Source organism: Scomber scombrus, chromosome 13 (assembly GCF_963691925.1).
Source record: "Scomber scombrus chromosome 13, fScoSco1.1, whole genome shotgun sequence".
NCBI lineage: Eukaryota > Metazoa > Chordata > Actinopteri > Scombriformes > Scombridae > Scomber > Scomber scombrus.
The window spans coordinates 24,676,306-24,698,515 of NC_084982.1; the positions used below are offsets into that span (position 1 = coordinate 24,676,306).

The 22,210-nt window shown below is 37.4% G+C and overlaps 2 protein-coding genes across 3 annotated transcripts; both read left to right on the forward strand.

Annotated features, from left to right (window-relative positions):
* Nucleotides 1-1,181: 1,181 nt before the first annotated feature.
* On the forward strand, nucleotides 1,182-12,891 carry LOC133993243 (protein FAM171B-like). Its single transcript, XM_062432136.1, has 8 exons — nucleotides 1,182-1,249; nucleotides 6,319-6,552; nucleotides 7,621-7,713; nucleotides 7,905-8,063; nucleotides 9,438-9,608; nucleotides 10,785-10,901; nucleotides 11,244-11,367; nucleotides 11,850-12,891. Exons 1-8 carry the CDS (start codon nucleotides 1,198-1,200, stop codon nucleotides 12,760-12,762), a joined length of 1,863 nt encoding a protein of 620 aa, XP_062288120.1. The 5' UTR covers nucleotides 1,182-1,197; the 3' UTR covers nucleotides 12,763-12,891.
* Nucleotides 12,892-14,326: 1,435 nt separating this feature from the next.
* Nucleotides 14,327-21,693, forward strand: LOC133993108 (uncharacterized). 2 transcript variants are annotated; one of them, XM_062431968.1, is made up of 6 exons: nucleotides 14,327-14,471; nucleotides 15,695-15,962; nucleotides 16,466-16,597; nucleotides 16,725-16,862; nucleotides 18,529-18,569; nucleotides 21,167-21,693. In XM_062431968.1, the coding sequence occupies exons 2-6, from the start codon at nucleotides 15,698-15,700 to the stop codon at nucleotides 21,452-21,454; spliced, it is 864 nt and encodes a 287-aa protein (XP_062287952.1). In that variant the 5' UTR covers nucleotides 14,327-14,471; nucleotides 15,695-15,697; the 3' UTR covers nucleotides 21,455-21,693. The 2 variants fall into 2 exon arrangements, with proteins under 2 accessions (XP_062287952.1, XP_062287953.1); XM_062431969.1 differs by having other exon boundaries at nucleotides 18,529-18,554.
* The last annotated feature ends 517 nt before the right edge of the window (nucleotides 21,694-22,210 follow it).

Genomic DNA, 22,210 nt, shown 5'->3' on the forward strand with positions numbered 1-22,210 from the left:
CAGCCCAGTTTAGAATGATTACTGAACTGATTACAGGAACATTGGTCACATTTTTACATAATTAATTTTCTTTTAAAAATATTTTTAGAATCTTAAAATCCTGTTTTGAAAGTGGAATTTGTAATTAAATAGTCATGTTATGTATGGTTAATGCATTAGAATACTGAGGAGTCAATTATACCAAGAGTAGTGGTGCTGCTATACTGTTATATACACAACTATGGATACTACTGAGGTTTCAAGCAGACTTTGTGGTCTAGTAACACACCCAGAAATAATAATAATAATAATAATAATAATAATAATAATAATAATAATAATAATAATAATAATAATTATTATTATTATTATTATTATTATTATTATTATTATGATTATTATTATTATTATCATTATTATTATTATTATTATTATTATTATTATTATTATTATTATTATAGCTAACAATAATAATGTTGTTATTATAATTATTGTTGTTGTTGTTGTTGTTGTTGATGATGACGATTATGTTGTTGTTATTATCATTATTATTGTTGTTATTATTATTATTATTATTATTATTATTATTATTATTACTACTACTACTACTACGATTGATATAGATCGAAATAGTAAATAAATATATGCCATGTACAAATCTAACAGCTACTTATACAGTAATAGGCTACTACGGGATAGATAGATAGATAGATAGATAGATAGATAGATAGATAGATAGATAGATAGATAGATAGATAGATAGATAGATAGATAGATAGATAGATAGATAGATAGATAGATAGATAGATAGATAGATAGATAGATATTTCCGTATACAAAACTAAGAGCTACTTGCACCGCACTACTGCTGTAGATGGATGGACGGATGGATGAAGCGTCTGTGGGCCCCCTGGAGTAGCTTAAAGGGGAGGAGTTTGCTGCGCAGTTTGAAGAGTGCTCTGACAGCATTTAGGATGGGGATGGAGTGCGCTTCCATGACCGAGTTCAACTTGTAGATGGTAAAATTGAAACTGTAATTCGGTTTTCAAAGTGACACTCCGGTCACCGATCAACATCTCCTGTGAAGTCATGCGCCTGTTGATCTGTCTGCTATCTGCACTGATTTTATGCAAGAATGCCAAAGCGACTGGAGGAGAGTTCACTCCGACTGAACACTCTCTGCATGTCGATGACGGGAACTTTCCAAACCGGGATCACATGAAACAAGAGCCCTTTCAGCACCAACAGCAAATCCTCCAACCTCTGCCAGGTTTGTATAGCATTCACACTGTATCCCAGAACTTCAGCAGCACTTCATCTCAGCCACGTTATTATGTTTGATGCCTAAAATCTAAAACACAAAAATGTCAGTAGGCTATTATTAAGCTTTGTGAAAGTCTAATAATGACGTTGAAGCTGGAGAATAAAGATTAATATCAGTATTTTTTTACACTTCTTTTAATTTCTGCCATCATATTGTGGGGGTTTTCTAACAGCTTTTAGACTAAGATGCCCTAATTCAGTCAAGCCAGACCATCTGTATTAGGATTTGCACACAAATCTACTGATCATGAGTAATAAGTGATGAGAGAGCTTGCTGCTGTCGCCTCATGAGTAACCCTGTCTCCATCTGTCCCTGTTTACTGCATCACAACCAACAAGGCAGCTACTTGTCATTGTGTATGTTTATTATTTATAATATTATGACAATATATAAAGATTTTAATGTGATTGTGAAGAAGAAAAATATGCCAGCATTAATTATCCATGTGGCTGATCAGAAGGCCTTTAATATCACTCACTCTGCATTATAATCTTATCCAAATCATCACTCAAATTACAGCAGATTCTTTTTTTTTTTTAATATCAATTAGGTGTCCAGCTGGTTGTTTTAATTTTCTGAGTATAACTATGCTGTCCTTCCCTGTGTGTGTGTGTCAGTCTAACTTTCACAGAGACGCAGGCACTTTTCATATCAGTCTGCTTGTTTACAGCAGAGCAGTGGAGAGCAACTGAAAGGGGGGATTTGTGACCCTGTTCACTTATCAACTGATTCATGACTAATTCATGCTGCTGTAGGAGTACATTACCATTTTGTCATCACATGATCCTCCAGTCTGCACTGTCAACTCAAACTCTTGGAAATGTACCCAAGCGTGGTGTTGTGCAGTCCCCCATCCCCCCACCGCCCCCATTCCCTTCGAGCTCGCGTGTGCTGTGTCCTGCCAAAACTCCTCTGTGTCTCAGCCTCCCTGTCCTCTCAGTGCAGCGTGAACTCTCAAGGGGAATGACTGCCCACTTTCCAATTCTACCACATAAAAAGAAAAAAACATAGAAATAGAAATGCATAGAGTCACTTAATTTATTGAATAAGATGGTCACTTCTCTTATTCTGAGATTAATATCTTCATTGTTTCCCCTTCAGCATGTTAGAGCCAATAGATTTAAAGATTTAATCATCTGGCCTTGGGGAGGATTGTAGTTTTTTTGACAGCACAGCTGGTGGTTGTTTGCATCTTTTGTTATGAATCTCAATTCAATATGATATTGCTGACCTACGCTTGAGACAGATTTGGCCCACATATCAAAGGCTGCATGTGTGCTTTCCTCCATCGGTGGAATGTATGGCCTAAATCCAACACACACACACACACGGACAGACAAAAGCATGCCCACGGCTCTTTTAAGAAGGGTGAGTGGGTGGGTGGGGTTACGAGAGATAAGTCGCTGTTGGACCATCTGTTAATGCTGCTTGGTGGTCTTGCAGAAACTGACCGATCACCATGTTTGTGTTCCATCCTGTTTGCCATGTCAGACTGTGTTATCTGCTGTCCTCCAGCTAACATGGTTTAATAAACATAAAGCAACATTGTGGTATTTGGTGAAATGATGATGATGATGAAAAGCTACAGCTGCCTGATGTGTCAGCACAAGCAAATTTAAATGCATTCAGCCACAGATGTGGTGTTTTCAATAATGATATGCTGCTGTTATAAAAATGACTCTCTTCATTTCTAGGGCAAATTTTTTTGATCAGGACAAATATCTTCCTTGTGTTATGAATGAAAAATATATTTTAAAAAGACAAAAGTGCACGAAATAGAAAGCTTTAGGAAGACACTCCAATGAAAATGAATTCTTTCTGTTAGTGTTTGTGATAATAACAGTATTCAAGCCACATCGCACACACCATGGGATCTATTTCTCATCTGCATCAGTGGCCTCAGATGGCCCATTTCAATCCACTTCATAAACCTCTTTGTAACATCCTTCAGTTCGCCAAATGGGGGAGATTATAGTAATCTGGCATGAAACACCTCCACTTCAGATATAGTGACCCCCTTCTGTTGTGTTGGCCACTATGGCAGAACACACATTAGCAGGCTTCCTCCTCTAAACAAGCATCCACTTGTCCATTTGCACTGGTGTATGTATCCCAGTGGGTTGAACAAGGCTGCTGCTACTGCCAAAGATGTTTGTTTCACATTGTGGCTAAAAGGCATTCCTGGCAGCTCCAGGCATGTGTCTGCCTCTGATCAAACGAATTGTTAGGGGAATTGATATGGGATGATCTGGCTTTGGCACTTGCTGAAATGTTGTATGAACCTGGTACCATGAGGCATGGCTTCATGAGTTTTCAGTAAAGCTTTGGCAGATCTTTTAGCAGCAGGATTATGAGAAATCACACTTGCAAATTCAACCACTGCTTCTGTCATTGTAAAATGTCTCCATTTGAGAAAAATGACAATCACTGGTGAGATTGGCGCTATAAGGATATTGCAAGGATTTAGTTACTTATAAAAAATGCAAGAAGGACCTTTTTTATGACCTCATAGCACTAAAATTACTATGATATACTGCAAAAATGGAGGGGTTGATAATAAGCCAGCGGCTGAGATTTATGGCTTCCCAAAACTCACTTTCCGGCCCAGTCTGTACAGGACTAGTGCACTAAAGTTGAGAGTATTTATAGCAGATCAGTAGGTAAAGGAAGATACTCTCAGCTGACCAATTCTAGCTGAGTTTTGCAGCGGTACACAGTGCACTTGGGACATATTTGAAGCATTGTTCAGTGGCTTTATTATGCTTTATTATGGGACACTTGTGCTCACAGGTTTCCAGCTGGTCTATGGCATCATGCATTTGATTTATTTCTGTCTTAAATATGCCTTTCTGACCTAAAGCAACATTCATCATTGGCTGTTCACAGCAAGACATTGACAAATATTTATTCAGTTGATGCTGGAGGTTTGGAAAGATGAACTAGAATTTTAAAATCTCACCATTAGAAGCTACATTAAATTAGTTTAGTCCATTTTGGAGCAGAATGAGCTGTAACCAAACAACATTAACATATTATCACCATATAAAAGTTGAATGTGTTAATATACACAGTTGCCTTTATAGTCATCAAGCTGACACAAAGCAACATTAACATTCATTTGGAGTCCTATGTCAGTCCGCCTAACAAATGACAATATTCACTCTACTTTTACCTTTGGTTTGATCACTTCCAACTTTTGCTACTTTGTTTGTTGTTTGATGTTTGGCAGGTAGTATACAGTTGCTTTATCAGAGCTTGTTTACTTAAGCCAGCTTCCTGCTACAGCTAGAAAGAGGCTTGATTCGACCGGTGAGACTAAGGGTGTTTTCTGACCTGTGATTTTTAGTCTCATTGAATCAGACTCTGGTTTGTTTTCCTCCTTGGTGTGATTTTTATGGGCAGATCTGAACATAGTAATTGCACATAGGTGTGGATTAATAGAACTAAGACCCTTTTGATGAGGTGGTCATGGCCCTGTCGTACACAAACTCTGCAGCGGTTCTTTTGTGGTGGCAACATGATTTGACCCAACGTCTAGGTGTAGTCTGTGAGTTTGAGTTAAAGGGTTCTTGAAGCCAGGTAACATTTGCATATTGGGATGCAGCTGAGTGAAATCAGTAGTTGCTAGCACTAGGACTAGCGCAACAGGGAAGGTTGCTAGGTTGCAAAGAAGACACATCTGACCAATGAGTGGAGTGAACATTCAACTGAGCAAATTTACTGATTCATGCCCTAAAACAAAAAGTAAAGTTGCAGCCTAAAAAACAAAATAATTGGCTAAAAAAGGCTAAAGCATTCTGTAGAGCTGAGCAGAACTGCAGTGTTGGGTCATAATTTTCTCTGAGGTAATCACTACTGACACCTAGTGACACCTTTCCACATTAAACACAGTCATTCAAATAATAGTTTCTATAAAAATGTTAATTAATGCAGCTTTAATGAGTTGTTGTGTTAAGTATTCATTCTTGGTGGAATGTGCATGACCGCCACTTATTCATATAGGCAAGTAATGATGTTCATTGTTATGCAATTCTATACCTCTACAAAATTAACTCTTGTTGTCATGTACTTACTATGTGGTATTGGTGCACAGTGTGATAGTGACTAATTGGGATTGTGGATAAGGTTTCACATCATCATTAGGTTTTAAATTAGATTCTCTGGTAGAAAACATGTAATGAGTAGGTCCCCCTCAAGAGAATCACGTGGTTACTGTACTTAGCTATCTGCATGCTGATGTAGCATAATGTTGTCCTGACTGCATGCTTTGCTGTACTAATTGCCCAGCTTTACCATTTGTATTTATGGCCACCTCTTTAAAAATCTGCTGGGATTAACTGATTGATATACTTGAGAGATTCTGTAAATTAGTTTCCCTGTTGTGTTGTTAATGGGTCCCTGCCTGGGTTAATTGGATCTGCAGCCACCTCCATCCTGTTAAAGCATTAAAGTGCTTGGCTGTATTGCATAAACAGACTGGCCAAATAATAGAAACACCTTAATAAACTTTGTAATGTAATCCAGCCAGCAACAAACACTAATTTTGTGGCACCTATAATGTTACTTTTAGTTGAGAGTGTGTCAGAGAGGTATATTTTTTGAGAATGCGTATGGTGTTGTAGTGTCATTAGCATTATATTGATGGTTATCTGGATGATCTGATGGATACTGGCTGATAATGAGTACTGATGAAAACCATAACAAGGCAGCTCCACTGCAGTGCTTTTTTTAAATTTTATTTACCCCACTTGCCAAAGGTTTGTCATTAATTAGATGTAACAGACAGATGTAATCAGTCTTCATTTTCCAAACTGGTCTCCTTTATTGAGTTTTGCTACACATATAATATATGTTGTCCATGCGTGCTGTTGACTCACTGATACAAAGCCCAGAAAATATCATATTGAAGGTGGATCAGTCAAATGTGGCTACCCAATTGGTTACGATGGATCAGATTGGTGAATCCTTTGTTTTGACCACACATTCATCTTAATCCGGTCTTAATTTTTCCCCAGGTTCTGCCTTTAATCTGAAGGTCCAGGTCATTGACATGCTGAGTCGTCAGTACCTGAGCCAGGCAGTGGTGGAGGTCTACATCAACTATACCAGGACCAACACAGCTCTTACTGGGGAGGACGGTGGTGTCTTGCTTCATGTACCTTACCAAACTGGGCTGCCTGTCACACTTGCAGCCAGCAAGAACGGCTACATTCACACACTGCTGCCTTGTAAAATCAGCAGAATGCCAAGTAAGAGGGCCATTTAATGTGTATATAGTATGTGCTTGATATAGACATTGTTTAGCTGAATCACCACAGTTAATTACTTTTATCAAATTAATAAAGACAACACAGGCAGTGCCATTATTTATTCTTCATTGATTCCTATGATTATGGAAAGGTCAGCGAGTATAGACTGTTCATAGGCTTGTTATTGCTGAAATGCATTTTTAGTATCACATATATTTATTGATTTGAACATGATTCACCACTTAAAAATGGTTGCATCATTCAAGTCTTGAAATGTATGTTTTTTTAAATTGAGAGGCAAGAGCGCTAGACTTCATCTGAACCCTTTTTGTCAGGTCAGAAAATGGTGCTCAGTGGTTCTGTCCTGGGAGGTTTAACTCAACTACTGACATTATTTTAACCACTGAGACATTATTTCTATAACTACAATTTTCTTTGAGCCACATGCTGTGTGGTTATACAGTATGTGTGTTTGTTTGACACACCTTATCAGTCAGTATAATAATAATAATAGGAACCCTATTTATATCGTATGCTGCATTAACAAACTTCAGCTGTGCTTAATAATTTGAAATAGAAAAGAGGAGAGACTTAAAACAGATAAATACATATACAAATAGTTAGGAAGTAAGATAATAAATCTGCACTGACAGGGTACTTTCATTGACAATATGGTGCTTCATATACTGAAGTGATTTTTTTCTGTATGGCCCTGCAAGGCCATATTTTACACCCCCAAGCAAAACTATTTGGCATCACTTTAAAACCCACATCTGGAGTGTGTGTCTTCTTCTGACTCTGTAGCTCATCCGCCACTTATAGTAACTCTGTATTTCAAACTAATTATAATGTACTGAATCTTAAATCTTGAGCCATTGCTGTGGTGAAAGTTTAGATAAGCTCCTTCCAGTGAATTATCCTACTTCTTGTCTCTGATGTGGGTAAAATAACTGACCTGACAAAACATGTAATCACACTGCCATCTAGTGGAAGAATAGTTGAATTTTTAAATGAAACACATAAAGCTAATTTTGCATGTTTCTCCTACCTGTTTTGTCATTGCTGTAGTATTTTCATCAGTTACTGTGACACTACTTGGTCGGAATCAAGGGAACATCTGGCTGTTTGAAGATTCTTTCCTCATCACTGGAAAAACATCTGGTATTGTACTTATTGTAAACAACTGTTTCTTTCTTGCTTTCTTTATTGGTTTTTGTCTCTGATCATCTGTATGAGCCACATGCATTTATTTAGAAAAAAGACATAGGTTGCTGCACTATAGGGGACCTATTTTTATTTTACCCACATGCTGTATATTTTGACTTATTAATCATGTTTTGCTTTGTTAGTAGATGCTCCATTCCAGCCCGTTGTCAAGTTCCCCAAAGGCCTGCTGAATCTGACAGACAGCAGTGATATCTCCTCTTTTAAGGCTTACCTGACCATACCCAAGCTCCCGTCAGAGGAGGATGGCTTTCTCAACACTGTGGGCGTCATGAGCAGTAAATCAGGTGTGTTTATACTGACAGCTGTCTTCAAGTCAATTGACCTTAGGTCATAGCACATATTATATCATGAAAACAGGAAGTAGTACACCCGCAAAGTGGATATTGCACAATATATATTCTTCTACAGTCTGTCTGAAATTTGGAAGCAGTTTCATTACACATTCTAGTTCTTAGTTTCTATGAGTAAAATAAAATCATGTATATTTTGCACATAGAGAGCAAAGTATTCTGTCACTTTAAATTAACTATAACCGATGTTTCCGACTACTAGAAGAAAAGCAAACAATCTCAGCGTAAGCTGCTACTTATCTCTCATTCCTACAATCCTGTTTCCTTAGCCTACGCCCTCCAAACTATGCATGCTTGCAACAAATGGCAAACTGAAAGCAGATTTCAACTACAGCATTTGCTCAGTTATACATCAAGTAATGAGGTTTATTTAGTCATTTTTGTTGAACTCTTTTAGTCTTACTTCATATATATTACAAGAAGGAGATAACAGCCAAGCTAATTTGGCAATGTGGTGTAAAGATGGCAATGGGCATGTAACTATAAACAACAAAATAAATATACCATTAGTAGAAATATGTAAAACAGATGAGTCTCTGTTGTGTTTATTTGTAATTATGTTGAATGAGGCCACTGAGGCTCCTTCCAGCCTCTAAATCTCTTCTAGAGGCCAGAGAGGAGTTGGAAGACAACAAACTAGAGCTGGCTCTTTTTATGCTCCCTATCTCCCAAACGCCAAACCTATCTTTTTCCTTGTTTTGGTGCTTTCTGTATTCAGTGTGTAAAGCTTTGCCTTTAAAACAGCAACAGTTCTCCTCTGTACACTTGTTCACCATTTTTTAGGGCATTTGAAGGGTTGGTTGTTCTTGCATTTTGCTCCTGTCTCTTTATGTAATTCTATACTGGCTCCATATGTTCAAATCAGGGCTGTGTGGGGGCTTTACCATCTGTTGCAGGACCTCCTTTTGTCAATGAAGATAGTTCTGTATGACTCTGACTGTATGTCTGGTGTCATTTTACAGCAGCAGAATACATTTGGGACCGATCAGATGCCTCCCTGATTGTATTGCATTATGGATAAGAATCTAAACCTAAGGTGCCTAAAACGTTTGCTGCAGTACCACATACACCCATTCTGCACATATTTGCCATAATAACTGATGTAAGCACATTTGACCAGACTATCCAAATAGAACTCAACATTGTCTTGCAAACTACAATTTCAGTTTCACTAGAAGTTATCATATGGCTGGGGTGTTTATATATGAAAATTGAATTCATGAAAAAGGTAAAACTGTGTTTATTTTGAATTTGCCCAGGGCACACATCATTAGGCTTCTCTGATGCATTAATCTCCTGTTTTTCAAGGGTACGTCAGTGTGGAGTTGAGTCCGGTGGCGGCTGTCAGTGTGCAACTCTTCTACCGAGACGTAGAGTTAAATGTCAGTGGACCCGTACAGATCAGCCTCACTCTTCCTGACAACTGTGGACTTCAGACTTCAAACATTGTTCCTGCATGGTTATATAACAGCACCACTGGTGAGTGGAAATCATGTTCAGCAGCCAAGGAGTAAAGACAGAAAGTGTTGATAATTATATGGCTTCTAGCTGAAACTTTCAATTTGAAAAGAAAAAAGTGAATGATTATGACACAGCTCTAAACCCATTTACAAACTGGCTTATTGCCTATGGTGTGACATCTGAAAAAGGTCACAATATGAATCAGAGAGGCTGTGAATGATCATGTCACATGATGTAAAGGCTTAAAATGCAAATAGCCATTGACCCTTATCACAGAAGGGTCAATGACGATTTGTATTTTAGAAAGTCAGTCATGTCAGTTGAAAATAAGTTATCTGACACTCTCTGACTTATAATAAACCTCACTCATTTAATTAAAGGAGACCGCCTGTTCAGCATTCATACCCCAGTGGCTCATTTCAGCCATGAACATCAAGTCATATTATCATAGTAAATGTTAAGTAAAAAAAATATATGGAGAGGCGTGTCTTTGCTCTGCAGGGCAGATTTTGACCTAAATGTAAAGCTTAGGGCGATGTCTTATTAGTGTTATGATCTTCTCATTTAACTGCCTCTGAGGGAAGGTTGTTTTATAGGGCCTGTTCTGTTCAACCCTGATAAGGAAGCTCACTACCTTGTTTGGTTCATGATGCAACCGTTAATTCTCTCTTGGTAGTTTTAACTTTGGTTCCTGTGTCACACTTTATTAAGAAGATTGAGACAGTATTCTAGCAGCATGACAAGAAATGAGCAAGCAACTGTCCCCTCCTGTAAACTGGGTATTAATTAACTCTTGTCTGACAAAGTCCCAACAAACAAAGTGATACATGTCACATATAGTTAGGATTTATTGCAGGGCTACGATGCTTTAGGAAGAACAGGTTTTCAGTGTAGGCACATGAGGCCTTGTGCATCTCCCTATAATGGTGTATAATTCAATTTAAAGTCTAAATAGGTCACAGTTGAGTTGAGCTGATTCATACGTTCACTCCTATTCTCAAAAGTGGGGTTTTGGTCATTTTGGGTTTAGAAAACTGTCAAAACAAACAAAGGGAGATAGATGAGGGTAATTGACTTTTTAAAAATCTCATAAAGCATTTTATGGGTTTAGAAAACTTCTCATTAACCTTGACTGACTTTGGGAGGCGATAAGCACAGCAATTCTTTGTTTGTTTTGTTGTTTGTTTAATCTAGGTGGATGGATGAGAAAGGGACTAGGGACGGTGTTGTTGGTTGATGAAAAGCTCAGATGGACGTTTACAGCTCCTCACCTTGGCTACTGGATTGCAGCACCTTTGCCGTCCACCAGAGGCAAGTGCTCAAGATAAGATAAATACAATACAGTGTTTATGTCAGCATTCAAATATCTATGTTACATTAATCAATACAACATTTTACAATTGCAGTTTTATGAGTGAGAGACATTGATTTTGTTCTGGTAGTTGTAAAAGTACTGTATAATGAGATTATTCAGGTCGAAGGTTAAAAAATCAATTGCACAAGACACATGGGGGGAAAAAATGAAGTGACTATAGTGACTATAAAAAACAATCTCTTAGATTTGATGTGTACAGTTCTTGGCTTATATTGAGTGAAAAAAAACATCATCATGTGTTAATTAGTCTTATTTAAACAAAATATCTTCTTCTTTAGGTTTCTTTGGACTTGCCATCCTCATTGACTTCATCTCGCGCCACTCATCTTTCCTGATGGTGTTCCTTGGAGGAGTGATTTTTATTGTCATCAGTCTTACGGTTGTATTATTGCATTATTGCAGGTAATGAGACTTTAATCTCAGACGTAAGTCTAAAAATTGGGGGGATGTTTATATGGCTGCTCAAAATAACACTCAATATGTAACTGAAGTTTGTAGTTACTATTTAGTATTATTTGTTAATTTCAGAGATTTGTTGTAGTGAGTGTTGTATTGTTTTTGTGTGTGTAATGAATCAATCTAAAGCTGCCCTCTGAGCAAGCTACAAACTTTCCAGAGCCACTTTTCAAGCCTATGGGCCATGATAATTGGACAATTTTCAGTGTAGTATCCTTTTAAATACCGCTTTATTAATCAAGTAGTTAAAAAATGGTATAATGCATCAATGATTACAAAGGCCAATACATTATTTGGTGAAATTAATGTGTTCATTATTTTCACTCTCTAATCATGTAGTCTGTGCAGGATGAGCTTTCAGACATATGAATCATCTGTCATGCTGCTATTCACTGACTGAGGTAAATCTTCTGTCTTGTCCACCACAGAAGTACCCCAAGTAAGGCGAAGATGATCCTTCCAGTGACAACGAAAGACCAAACCACCTCCACATGCGACGACAAAGTCTTTGATGTATCTTCAGGCGACACCTCTCATTCACAGGATGGACTGAATCAATCATTTACAGAACGAGGGGATAACCAGCACAATGCCGCTGTTTCCATATATAATGGCAATGTAATTGCCAATCCCAGTGCTGTGGCCATTGCGCTTGAGTGTGCCGAGCTGGACCTCAACACTGATCCTAATGATTTCACTACAGAGCAGATGAGAGTTCCGGTATCTCTGACAGATAATTTGTTTTTTTACAACCAACCTGTTGCCATTCTTCATGCCCCAGCATTCTTTCATTTGGAAGAGCAACTAGAGCAGCCACAGTGGAGCAAGTCAGCCACTCTGCCTCGAGCAGGGGTTTCAAACAGCGCTGTCACAGAGCCGCAGGGCAAAAACAACTTCACCCAGACTGTGCCCAAAAGTCCTTCTGCCACCCAGAACCAGGCGGTAGAAACTGAAGACCAGCTTGGAGTTTTAGAGGATTGTCGGGCATCAACCTCCAACACATCCAGAAGTCAATATGGCCTCCCAGAGTCTGTGTCGGTCCCAGGAACATTAAATAAAATAAGGGGGAACAGACACTCTATGCATGCCTTGGCAGAACTTTCTAAAATCCCCTCACCTCAGCCTCCTCGGGCCTGGTTTGTCTCATTGGAGGGTAAACCCGCAGCTGAGATCCATTACAGTGTGTCAGAGCAGCAGAGGAGACGAAGGCCAGTCGAGAGTCGAGAGACCAGTTTAGATTCGGGCGTGGATATGAGCGAGCTGAACCAGACATCTGGAAGGAGGGCTGTAACACTGGAGCGCAATGCTACTTTTATCAAAAGCAAACATGCACCTTTGTAGTAAAAACTCTGACAGCCTCCATGTCCAACAGAAGCTGATGAATCACCAGTATCTGTTCTATCTGTGACTAATGACTTATTCACCTTGTTTCTCAAATGTTATTCATGTTAAAGATGAGATTGGTGTACAGCCCCATGTCTACCATCAGAGTTTATAGTCTGCTATCCAACTGTTGTGCATTTGGAAAGTTTACAACATGCATGCAGTCGCTTATTGTGACTTTAAAATAACAAGCCAAATCTGACTCATATTTACTTTGCTTATCACAGCCTGTCTTACCTGTTATTCCTTTCCTCACTGCTCTATTTATCCAGAAATAACACATAACACATTTTGCAACATTGTCCAAAAACATTTCATAATGATGATTTATATTTTCTCCAGTCGTTGCAGTTGCCCTATTTTTCCACTTCTAATGTTACAAAGACAGCAATATGTCGTTTGCTCAAGATTCATGGACACAATACCACGACTAACTAATCATGACTGAATATCTATGTTATATTAAAAATGTTTGATTTGGATTGTACATATTTGTTTGTCATGAAGTAAATAATTTCATTACATTTTATTACAAAAACTGACTTTGGTTTTGTCAATGTTTTATTAGCTTGTAGTACAGTACATGAAACTATGTTATATGATTATTACCTTGTTCATTGTTACAGTACAAATGCAGAAGAACATACATAATCTGACTATAAAACTACCTTAATGCATTTTAGTGAACTCATTTAAACACAATTTGATTAATTATATAAACCATTAACATTCCCAGGCAGCTAGGTATCTTTACTTGTAGGTGTTTGGCAGTGTCTTACCCTTTTGGCCTATTGAATAATGATAGTAGAGAGATGATAGGAAATGAGGGGAGAAACACCAATTTTTATTTTTTTTTTATTGTGTTTTTGCATCAATACTGTGCACACAAACCATCATATGAATAAGGACACAAAGCACCAACAACACACTGATAGTATACATAATGAACAGTTGTGTTCTTTTTGCTTTTTCTGTGTGTAGGGCAGAACAGTTTGCATTAAAGTTTTGTCATACATGTAGCAAACACACATACACACAGGTATCCAAATGTGTAAAGTATGGATCTGTATTCTGAACATAAACTATCAATACAAATAAGGGGAACCATTTATTTATTTATTTGTAAGTGTAAATGTAAGAGCTCTTAATGGCGAGTAGGAACAATGGTATGATTATGGCAAGAACGACCTGTTTACATTTTCATTAGGGGACCTGACTGTTTTAAGAAAAAGCTGAAATGTTTTTGAATTGTTAATCCCCTAGACAATCCTCAGATATGTCCACCCTGTGCTTAATAATGCACTGACGCTACATTGTACTATATGATCCTGTCTGTAATTTGAGCCAGCAGTGCAAGAGCAAGAGGCTGCAGGCACGTTAAAGTTCAAGTTTCAGTGAAAGACACATAACTGTGTTATGACCAAATATGGACAGCACACTGCATGTAACACACACACACGCACGCACAAACACAGAGCGAGAGGGAGAGAGAAAGAGAGAGAGAGCTGACAGCGGAAAAGAAGCAGGAAGTTTAGGTTAACTTTGCATAGTCGATAAGACGCAGCACGCAATGTGAACTTGGTGTCTCGCTTTTAAAAAGAAACAAATTCTCTCCTTTTAAAATAAACTTTAACCTGCATTTCTACGATAAGTCACACCACATAAAGGTAAGCTTTGTGCATTATTGGTTAGTAGTTAAAAACCCTTAGGCACCTTTTTTTTGCCTCTCTCTCTCTCTTCCAGATGTTGGTTTCACTTTACTGGAAATTTGTGCTTGTATGTGCATGAAGAAATGTAGACCTTTTATACTGTGTTAAAGTTTTTTAGTGACTAAAGAGCATTTTGAGGCAGTGCATATTTATGCCAGAAGTGGTAAAAAGTGATCATTTAAATGATTAAAAATGATGTAATTTCTCATTTGATCTGTTTCTTTCCTTTGAATCCCTCATGGACTGTATCTTGAATAGATTCCTTATTAATGGGTAATGATATGACAACCATCTACAAGCTACATAGAAGCGTTGGCACAGGTGAAAATTAAAGCATCAGAGTACTTTGTCAGGAAAACTGCAGAAATGTATGACACTCACTTTTAACGTTAGTCTTTTTAGAGTCCCTCTTTTTTTTTTTTTTACTATACTTCCAGCACAGGTACTGACAGAAAAATTGTCAGAGAAAACACAAAGAAAATGTGATGCTAAAAAGACTGTAGATGTGGCAGATATCACTTGATATGACTAACTCAGACTGCTGAAGCTGAATATAAGCTGATCATCTACTTTTAAATGTGTATTTTGGGCCCCATCATTTACATTGAAATAACATTTGAAGGGGATTTTTTAATAGTCAGTATGAACAGGAGGAATAATTATGCCTTCACTTTCGATATGGTTCATAATGGACTGTTATTTTAAGTCAGACCTGAAAAATGTTAACATATCATTTTAAGACAAACCTATTTCCGCTAAACAAGTTCCTCTTCAGAACATTGCTTTGTTTTATATCAGATAGCTCCATCCTCTCCCCCTTTTCTAATCTCTAAAGAGACAGTTCCCATGTTAGCTCCCCTCCCCCACTACCATTTTCTATCATCTCTCTACTGTCACTATCAAATAAAGGCAAATCAAAAAGTTAGGAAATTTGGATCCTATCAACTACACTGAAAGCACATTTGATGGGGGTTCTTTTAATAGCCAGTATGAGCAGGAGGGATGATTACAGGGAGGAAAACCTCCTTTCAATGTTCATATGAGCACTGACTGTTGTTTTGAAGACACACATGAAAAACTGTGAACTTGTCCTTTTACAAATCCACACAATAGACCTGGCCTTGAACTTTGAACACAACTTGAGTCTCTGTTGACTGTCATTATTTGCTGTTTCATTTCAGACCATGGAAAAGCTGATGTCAGACGAGGACAAACTTGCTAAGTTGCTTTCAAGTGACACTGATTTCATCCTTGATAAGAGTGAGAATATTTTATCGATGAAGGAGGGTAAAGAGATACAAAAGCAAAATAGTCCATTGGGCAAAATGAAATTGCTTTTGAAAACAATTAAGGGAAACGAGGCTACTGTGTGCAAATTCTGTGACATTGTGAGGGAACATCAAGCACATTATCCATCACTGCAACAGGAGCTCAAATCAGGAGCTCAAGGTAATGAATACACAGCTATTGTCTATACTCCACAATGTGTACTTTGACCTTTGACCCGAGGTGTAAGTGTTGTAGCTTAGTCTGACTTCAAAAAATGACCAGACGAGATTTTGGACTTTAAATGAGACATGTTTCTTTAGTGAATCAAAAAAAGGTTGTACACGTTAGTTCAACTGAGGCTAAACAGCTTGACTGCTAACAACAAAACATCTTGTTCAACTCTTCTTCTGTTGAGTTTTTCTTCTCTTGTTGAATCTACACATAGTTCATCATGGATAATCAAACCACTTGTAACAATGTAATTATTTTTATATAATTAGAGTCTAAATGATTCCTTTTCACACATAAAATATACAATGTAAATAAAAGGACTAATATCATTTTAACTACATATTTCACATTAATAACTTATGAAATAAAATAAGCTCCATCAAAATAAAGTCACAAGTTTATTACAGCTTGTTATAAAAGTCGCAACAACTTATGTTGTTTAATCTTTGCAGGCTCCTCCACTCCAACAGTGTTCGCAGATGCTAACAGTGCTGTCACCACCGGAGAAGTAAGAGATACAAAAGTAAAACAATCTCTCAAATTTGAGGCTAAAACAGTGAGTCAGCCAGGAAGGAGTGCATCTGGTAAGCATTGTTATCTCTTAACTATTCTGTGTAGAAGAAAATCATTTATTTTTGTTTGGGTTATGGTTGAAGACAAATATTTTGGTATATGATTTGAACATGTTTCTTTTTTTCGCATTTTGTTCAGGGAATGCTGTTCAACAGGTTCGTCAAGCTAATGTTGACGCACGGGATGGCAGTATAATAATGGCTGACAAAGTAATAGGTTCTACGATTGAGGGTGACTTAACCTTTTCAGCGTGTGTGGGACAACCAGCATGTTTAGGTAATATTTTGGAAATACCCTATATTCGCTTTTTTGTAAAGAACTAGATGAGAAGACTGACACTTTCATATCTGTTTAACATGGAGCTGGAGCCAGCAGCCAGTTAGCTTAGTTTAACATTAAGATTGAAAGGAGGAGGAAACAGCTAGCTCAGCTCTGTCTGAAAGTAACAAAATCTGCCTACCAGCACCATGAAAGCCCCCACAGTTACAAATCATATCTCATTTGTTTGAGGGGGACATATTGCGTATATTCCCAGAACTATATTAATATTCTGGGGCTCTAATGGAATATCTTTGCCTGATTTTTATTTTATAAAAACCCAACATATATTGGCTGGCTCTTTATGCTGGCTTTAGTTCAGCCTCTGTCTGAAAGACAGTTTTAGCTGCTGTCTTTTGAAGGCCTGCATCCCAATGAACCCACTCTGTTCTGATTGGCCAGTTTTTGGACAGAATTACAGCGACTCAGGAGGGCTTTCTTTATAAACAAACAGTATTAGGATTTCACCTTATTTCTTGTTCTTTACATATCCAAAACACATCCTTTACACAGTCCAAGATATGTGTGTGGACAATGAAAACAACTAATGGAACAACTTTAGCAACAACAAAGACTACAGAATGTACGGCCATTTGTGAGCATGCATGAATAACAAGGATGTCTTCATTGGGAAGAAGAAGCATTTTGAGTATTTTAAGATAAGATATTAGGCTTAATTGATAATTAATATAATCCAGTGGACATCACAGTTGATGAATAATATGGTAAATTATAAATAATAAAAACAAACCACAAATTAATTCATTCTCAATTGCACATGTCCATGCACATTAAAAAAGTTGCACACAGAGGGAAATGTATAAGTGATCTATGACAAGAAGGAGAGATATGGCATGCATGTGTTCAGTTTTGGGCCTTTGACTCTGTTTAGGATCCAACAGTTTACAGTATGAAAATAACAGGAAACCACACCCTTGGAGTGCAAGAACAAGTGGTGCTGGGCTATTTCCTGGCTTTTCTGTGTCACATATGGGGAGTAGAGTGGGTCGACCCAAAGGCAGAGAACGCTGACCAAATAAAAAAATAAATCTTATTTTAAACTAAACCATACAAAAACAGGCAAGACTAAAACATGTACAAAGCAGACAGATGCAAACCAACACAGGAGCAAATTAAACAGAGACTCCAACAACGACTGAACCAAAAACCAAAAACCTATATAGACAAGGGGTGATTACAAACAAGACACAGGTGAAACACATCAGGAAATCAACTAAGGCGATAAAACACAGGATGTAAAAATAACACACACACACACACACACACACACACACACACACACACACACACACACACACACACACACACACACACACACACACACACACACACACACACACACACACACACACACACACACACTTTCAAAATAAGACAAACTAAAACACAACAGACATGACAACCAGGCTAACCGGTTCTTCCTGTTTGTAGTCGTTATGCAAAACTAAACTATCAACCTCAATATTGAACGAACAGATAAGGAGTGGTGTCAGTCCTCTCATCTACTATAACTCTCTGCAAGAAAGTGAATATTTTAAACTGTGCTGATAAAATACACAATTCTGTCTGGAAAGAGCAAATCTTACCACTGCTTTTCTTCCAGGGCCGGTAAAAGAGACACTGCCTCAGGTACGGGTCACTCAGGTACAGCACACACACACACACACACACACACACACACACACACACACACACACACACACACACACACACACACACACACACACACACAATAGTGGCAGAAATCCTAACACAATAAGATGCACGTTGATAGGTTAGTTAGGTTTTATGGGGGATTATTGTTAATTGCCATTATTAAATGAAATGGTACCTCAACCACATCACATTTACACTGGTGCTTGTGGCTTTCAAACTCTTAACTGCTTGATGGAAGAGTCTTTTCTTGAAGAAGTCTGACATTTTAGCTTACATCTTCATCAGAGACCAAAGAGGAATAATGGCTTAAATACACTTTTTATACACTTTTTAACCCTTAGATGCATAAGTGGGGTCAAAAATGACCCCAGCGGTTGTTTTTTTGCAATATCTTTGTAATTTAAAATTTTTATTGTTTAATCTTCCATGTATTCCTCAAATAGGTTGTCTTTGACACAAGGCCATTTGGATTTGTATCTAATTGTTATATTTTTTAAGTAATTGCATTTTTTGCATCAGTACCACACTCTTCCATACGTGGGGTCAAAAATGACCCCAATCATTTTCTATGGAATTTCAAGGGTTAACCCTAAGAACCTTTGATTTTTATCAACTGTGAGTGTCAGGTATATTTACTGTCGATCCACACATCTAATGTCAGCAGTCTCACCACCCCTAAAGATTATTTTTTCACAGCAACATACATGTATTGTTAGTACGTATTATCATCATTTGTATACCTCAGAATATATATGCTGTTATAAAATATGAACTTAATTTCCACATACATGATTTTTGTGTGATATAGTGTTGTGTTATCATCATCAAATTGTAAAGCGTCCTTGGATATGTGAAAGGTGCTATATAAATCGCACCTATTTTTATTATTATTATTATTCTTATTATCAAATTACTTTCTAGTTAGCTAACACTAGCTAACTAAGATAGCTAACATTACTGTATTTGTTGTGTAGAGAAGCAGACTCTCACTATGATGGTTAGGGTAAGGGTTATGACAGGGCCAACAGAAGAGAAAGAGGTGTAAGATGTGTGCAAAGCCACCAATAGTTGCTGGAAATGCAGTGACCCTGTGTGCAGTGCTCACAGCCAGAAACAAGTAGTTTGTAACAGCTGCTCACAGTGAGAAGAAAGAAGACGCGTGTGTGTACATGCATAGACAGACAGACGGATACACAAACAATGAATGTTGAAGTTGTGATAGCATGGAAAACATGAAATCATTCTTGTGTTATAATATTGCATTAAATGCATTGATTCTAATTGGGACACTTTTTGGATGTTAACCGTTTTTGACCTTTTTGAAAGCTGGGATAAAAAGTGATAAATGAGCTTGTCAAACATGAAATCATTCTTTTGTTGACCAAAATATAATACAAATCATCATCTTTAACCAAAATGAAATATATTTCTTAAGTTTACAGCATAAAACGCATTCATTCTAATTGGGGTCATTTTTGACCCCACTCATGGAAGAGTGTAGGTATCAGTAGGTCATGCATCTAAGGGTTAAACATCAAACACCTTAAGCACCCTGCAGGATAATTGCATGATTCTGTAATCAAACTATCGTCTGTGTCATCTTTGTTAGCTTTAAACTATAGCTCCATCTTGTGGTTAAATTAAAAAAAGAAAACAAGCAAAAGGTCAAATTCCATTATAATTTCCAACAAATGGTTTCAAAACTAAATAATAACAGGCACACTTGTGAGGAAATTCTTCAAGTTTAGATCTTCATTTAAACCTAATTTAAACTGGAATTTGATTTATTTCTATGTATAGAATGTTTTTCTCTTAGTTGCATTTATGTGTTTTAATTTAAGCACAACATATGTAAAGGTAACAGTAACAATACAAGTGACACAGATGATGGTTTGATGACTGCATGATGTTATTATCCTTCAGGAAGCCTTATGAGACATTGAAAAAAAGACATTTGTGGTTTTCAACACATTGGTGTAAACTGAATTGGACTTGAATTTAGCCTAATAAATAAATAAAGAAGAAATTATCTCTTATCACTAATGCTTTTCTTACATTTATTTTGGCAGTATGATGCTCAACTGTGAGGTTAATCCAGAAATTGAAATTTAAAAAAAAATCTCTCTCTAATTCAGTTAAAAACTGCAGTTATGAATATATCTTTAAGGAACAGTTTGACCGTTTGTACTCGATTAGTAGTTTACAGTCTTAAGGCTAAGGTAAGAAACTGCAAAAGCTATGTACCCCAATTTTCTCCCAATGTATGGGTATGGTAAATGCAATTAAATTAAAAAGAGTAGAATGTAATATGGCAGTGTCACAATTGGGCCAACATACAAAATCCAGTCAGATGGTTTGAGGGTGATAGGCCACCAGCTCAGGATCGTTCATTCATTAAGTGAATGACACTAAGATAGCTTACCACTCATCCTACCATAACTGTTGAGAGCTGCCTATCTAATTCAGGGCAAAGAAATATGCATTTGTCCCACAATGACAAAAAGTTAATTTTCACAAAAGTAAATAAAAAGACAAAAAACCTGTTAATTTATGTTTGATGTACAGAACTTGCTCCACTCTTGCAGGGTCCTGCTGAGAAAAGGATCACTGAGCACAAAGTGAAAATCACTGAGTGCCTGATGGCAGATCACGTCTACATCCTTCAGCATATGCAACAAGAAAAAGTCATCACCAAGAGAAAATATGATAAACTAATGCATATATCACAGCCAGAAGAAAGTATTATCGACCTGATCGATCACATGCTTGATAATGGTGAAGAGTCCTGCTCTCAGTTTCTTGAGGTTCTCAAGCAGCCCGATGTTCTTGCAACCTTCCCAAAGCTCATAGAAATGACAAAGAATTGGTCATGAGCAACATACATGTCATGCTTTTTTGCATCATTTACTTTGAGCCTTGCATTGTTAAGTGAAGTGCACACATTCTTAAATGTAGGGTTCTGCAAAATGTTCTGTTATATTAATAATACATTTCATTGTCTTTGGGTTACTGTGGTTTGGGGAGAACTCTTCCGGGTTGAGGAAGACCTCTTTTATAGGCCTAGTTATTAAGTTCTTGGTTTTGTAAAAGTTTTTCCTTTCTTTTGGGTAAATAAAACTCTATTTCTAACCTACACTCCTGTCTCCTTATTACATCAGTGCTTGGCCCAGAACACTGATTAAAACATTTAATCAAATGTTTTCATATGTATGTGTGGTCTCCTTTATGGAAATATAAATATCCCAGTTTTCTGATTGACCAGCTTGGTAAAATAGGCCACATCTGTCCAATTTTGATTGAATTATCCTAAACCAATGGATTAGAACAGTGGTCACCAACCCTGATCCTGGAGAGCTAATGCCCTGCATGTTTTAGGTATCTCCCCACTCTAACACACCAGATTCTAATTATGAGCTCATTTTCAAGCAGCTGAAGCTCGTCAAAGGACTTGATAATTAGTTAATTATTAGAATCAGGTGTGTAAGTATGGGGAGATACGTAAAACATGCAGGTGACTAGTTCTCCAGGAGCAGAGTTGGTGACCACTGGATTAGAATGAGCTGCTGCACACATCACTAATTAGGTCCAACCACTAGAGGTCACAATTGTCCAAGTTTTGTTTCTAATTG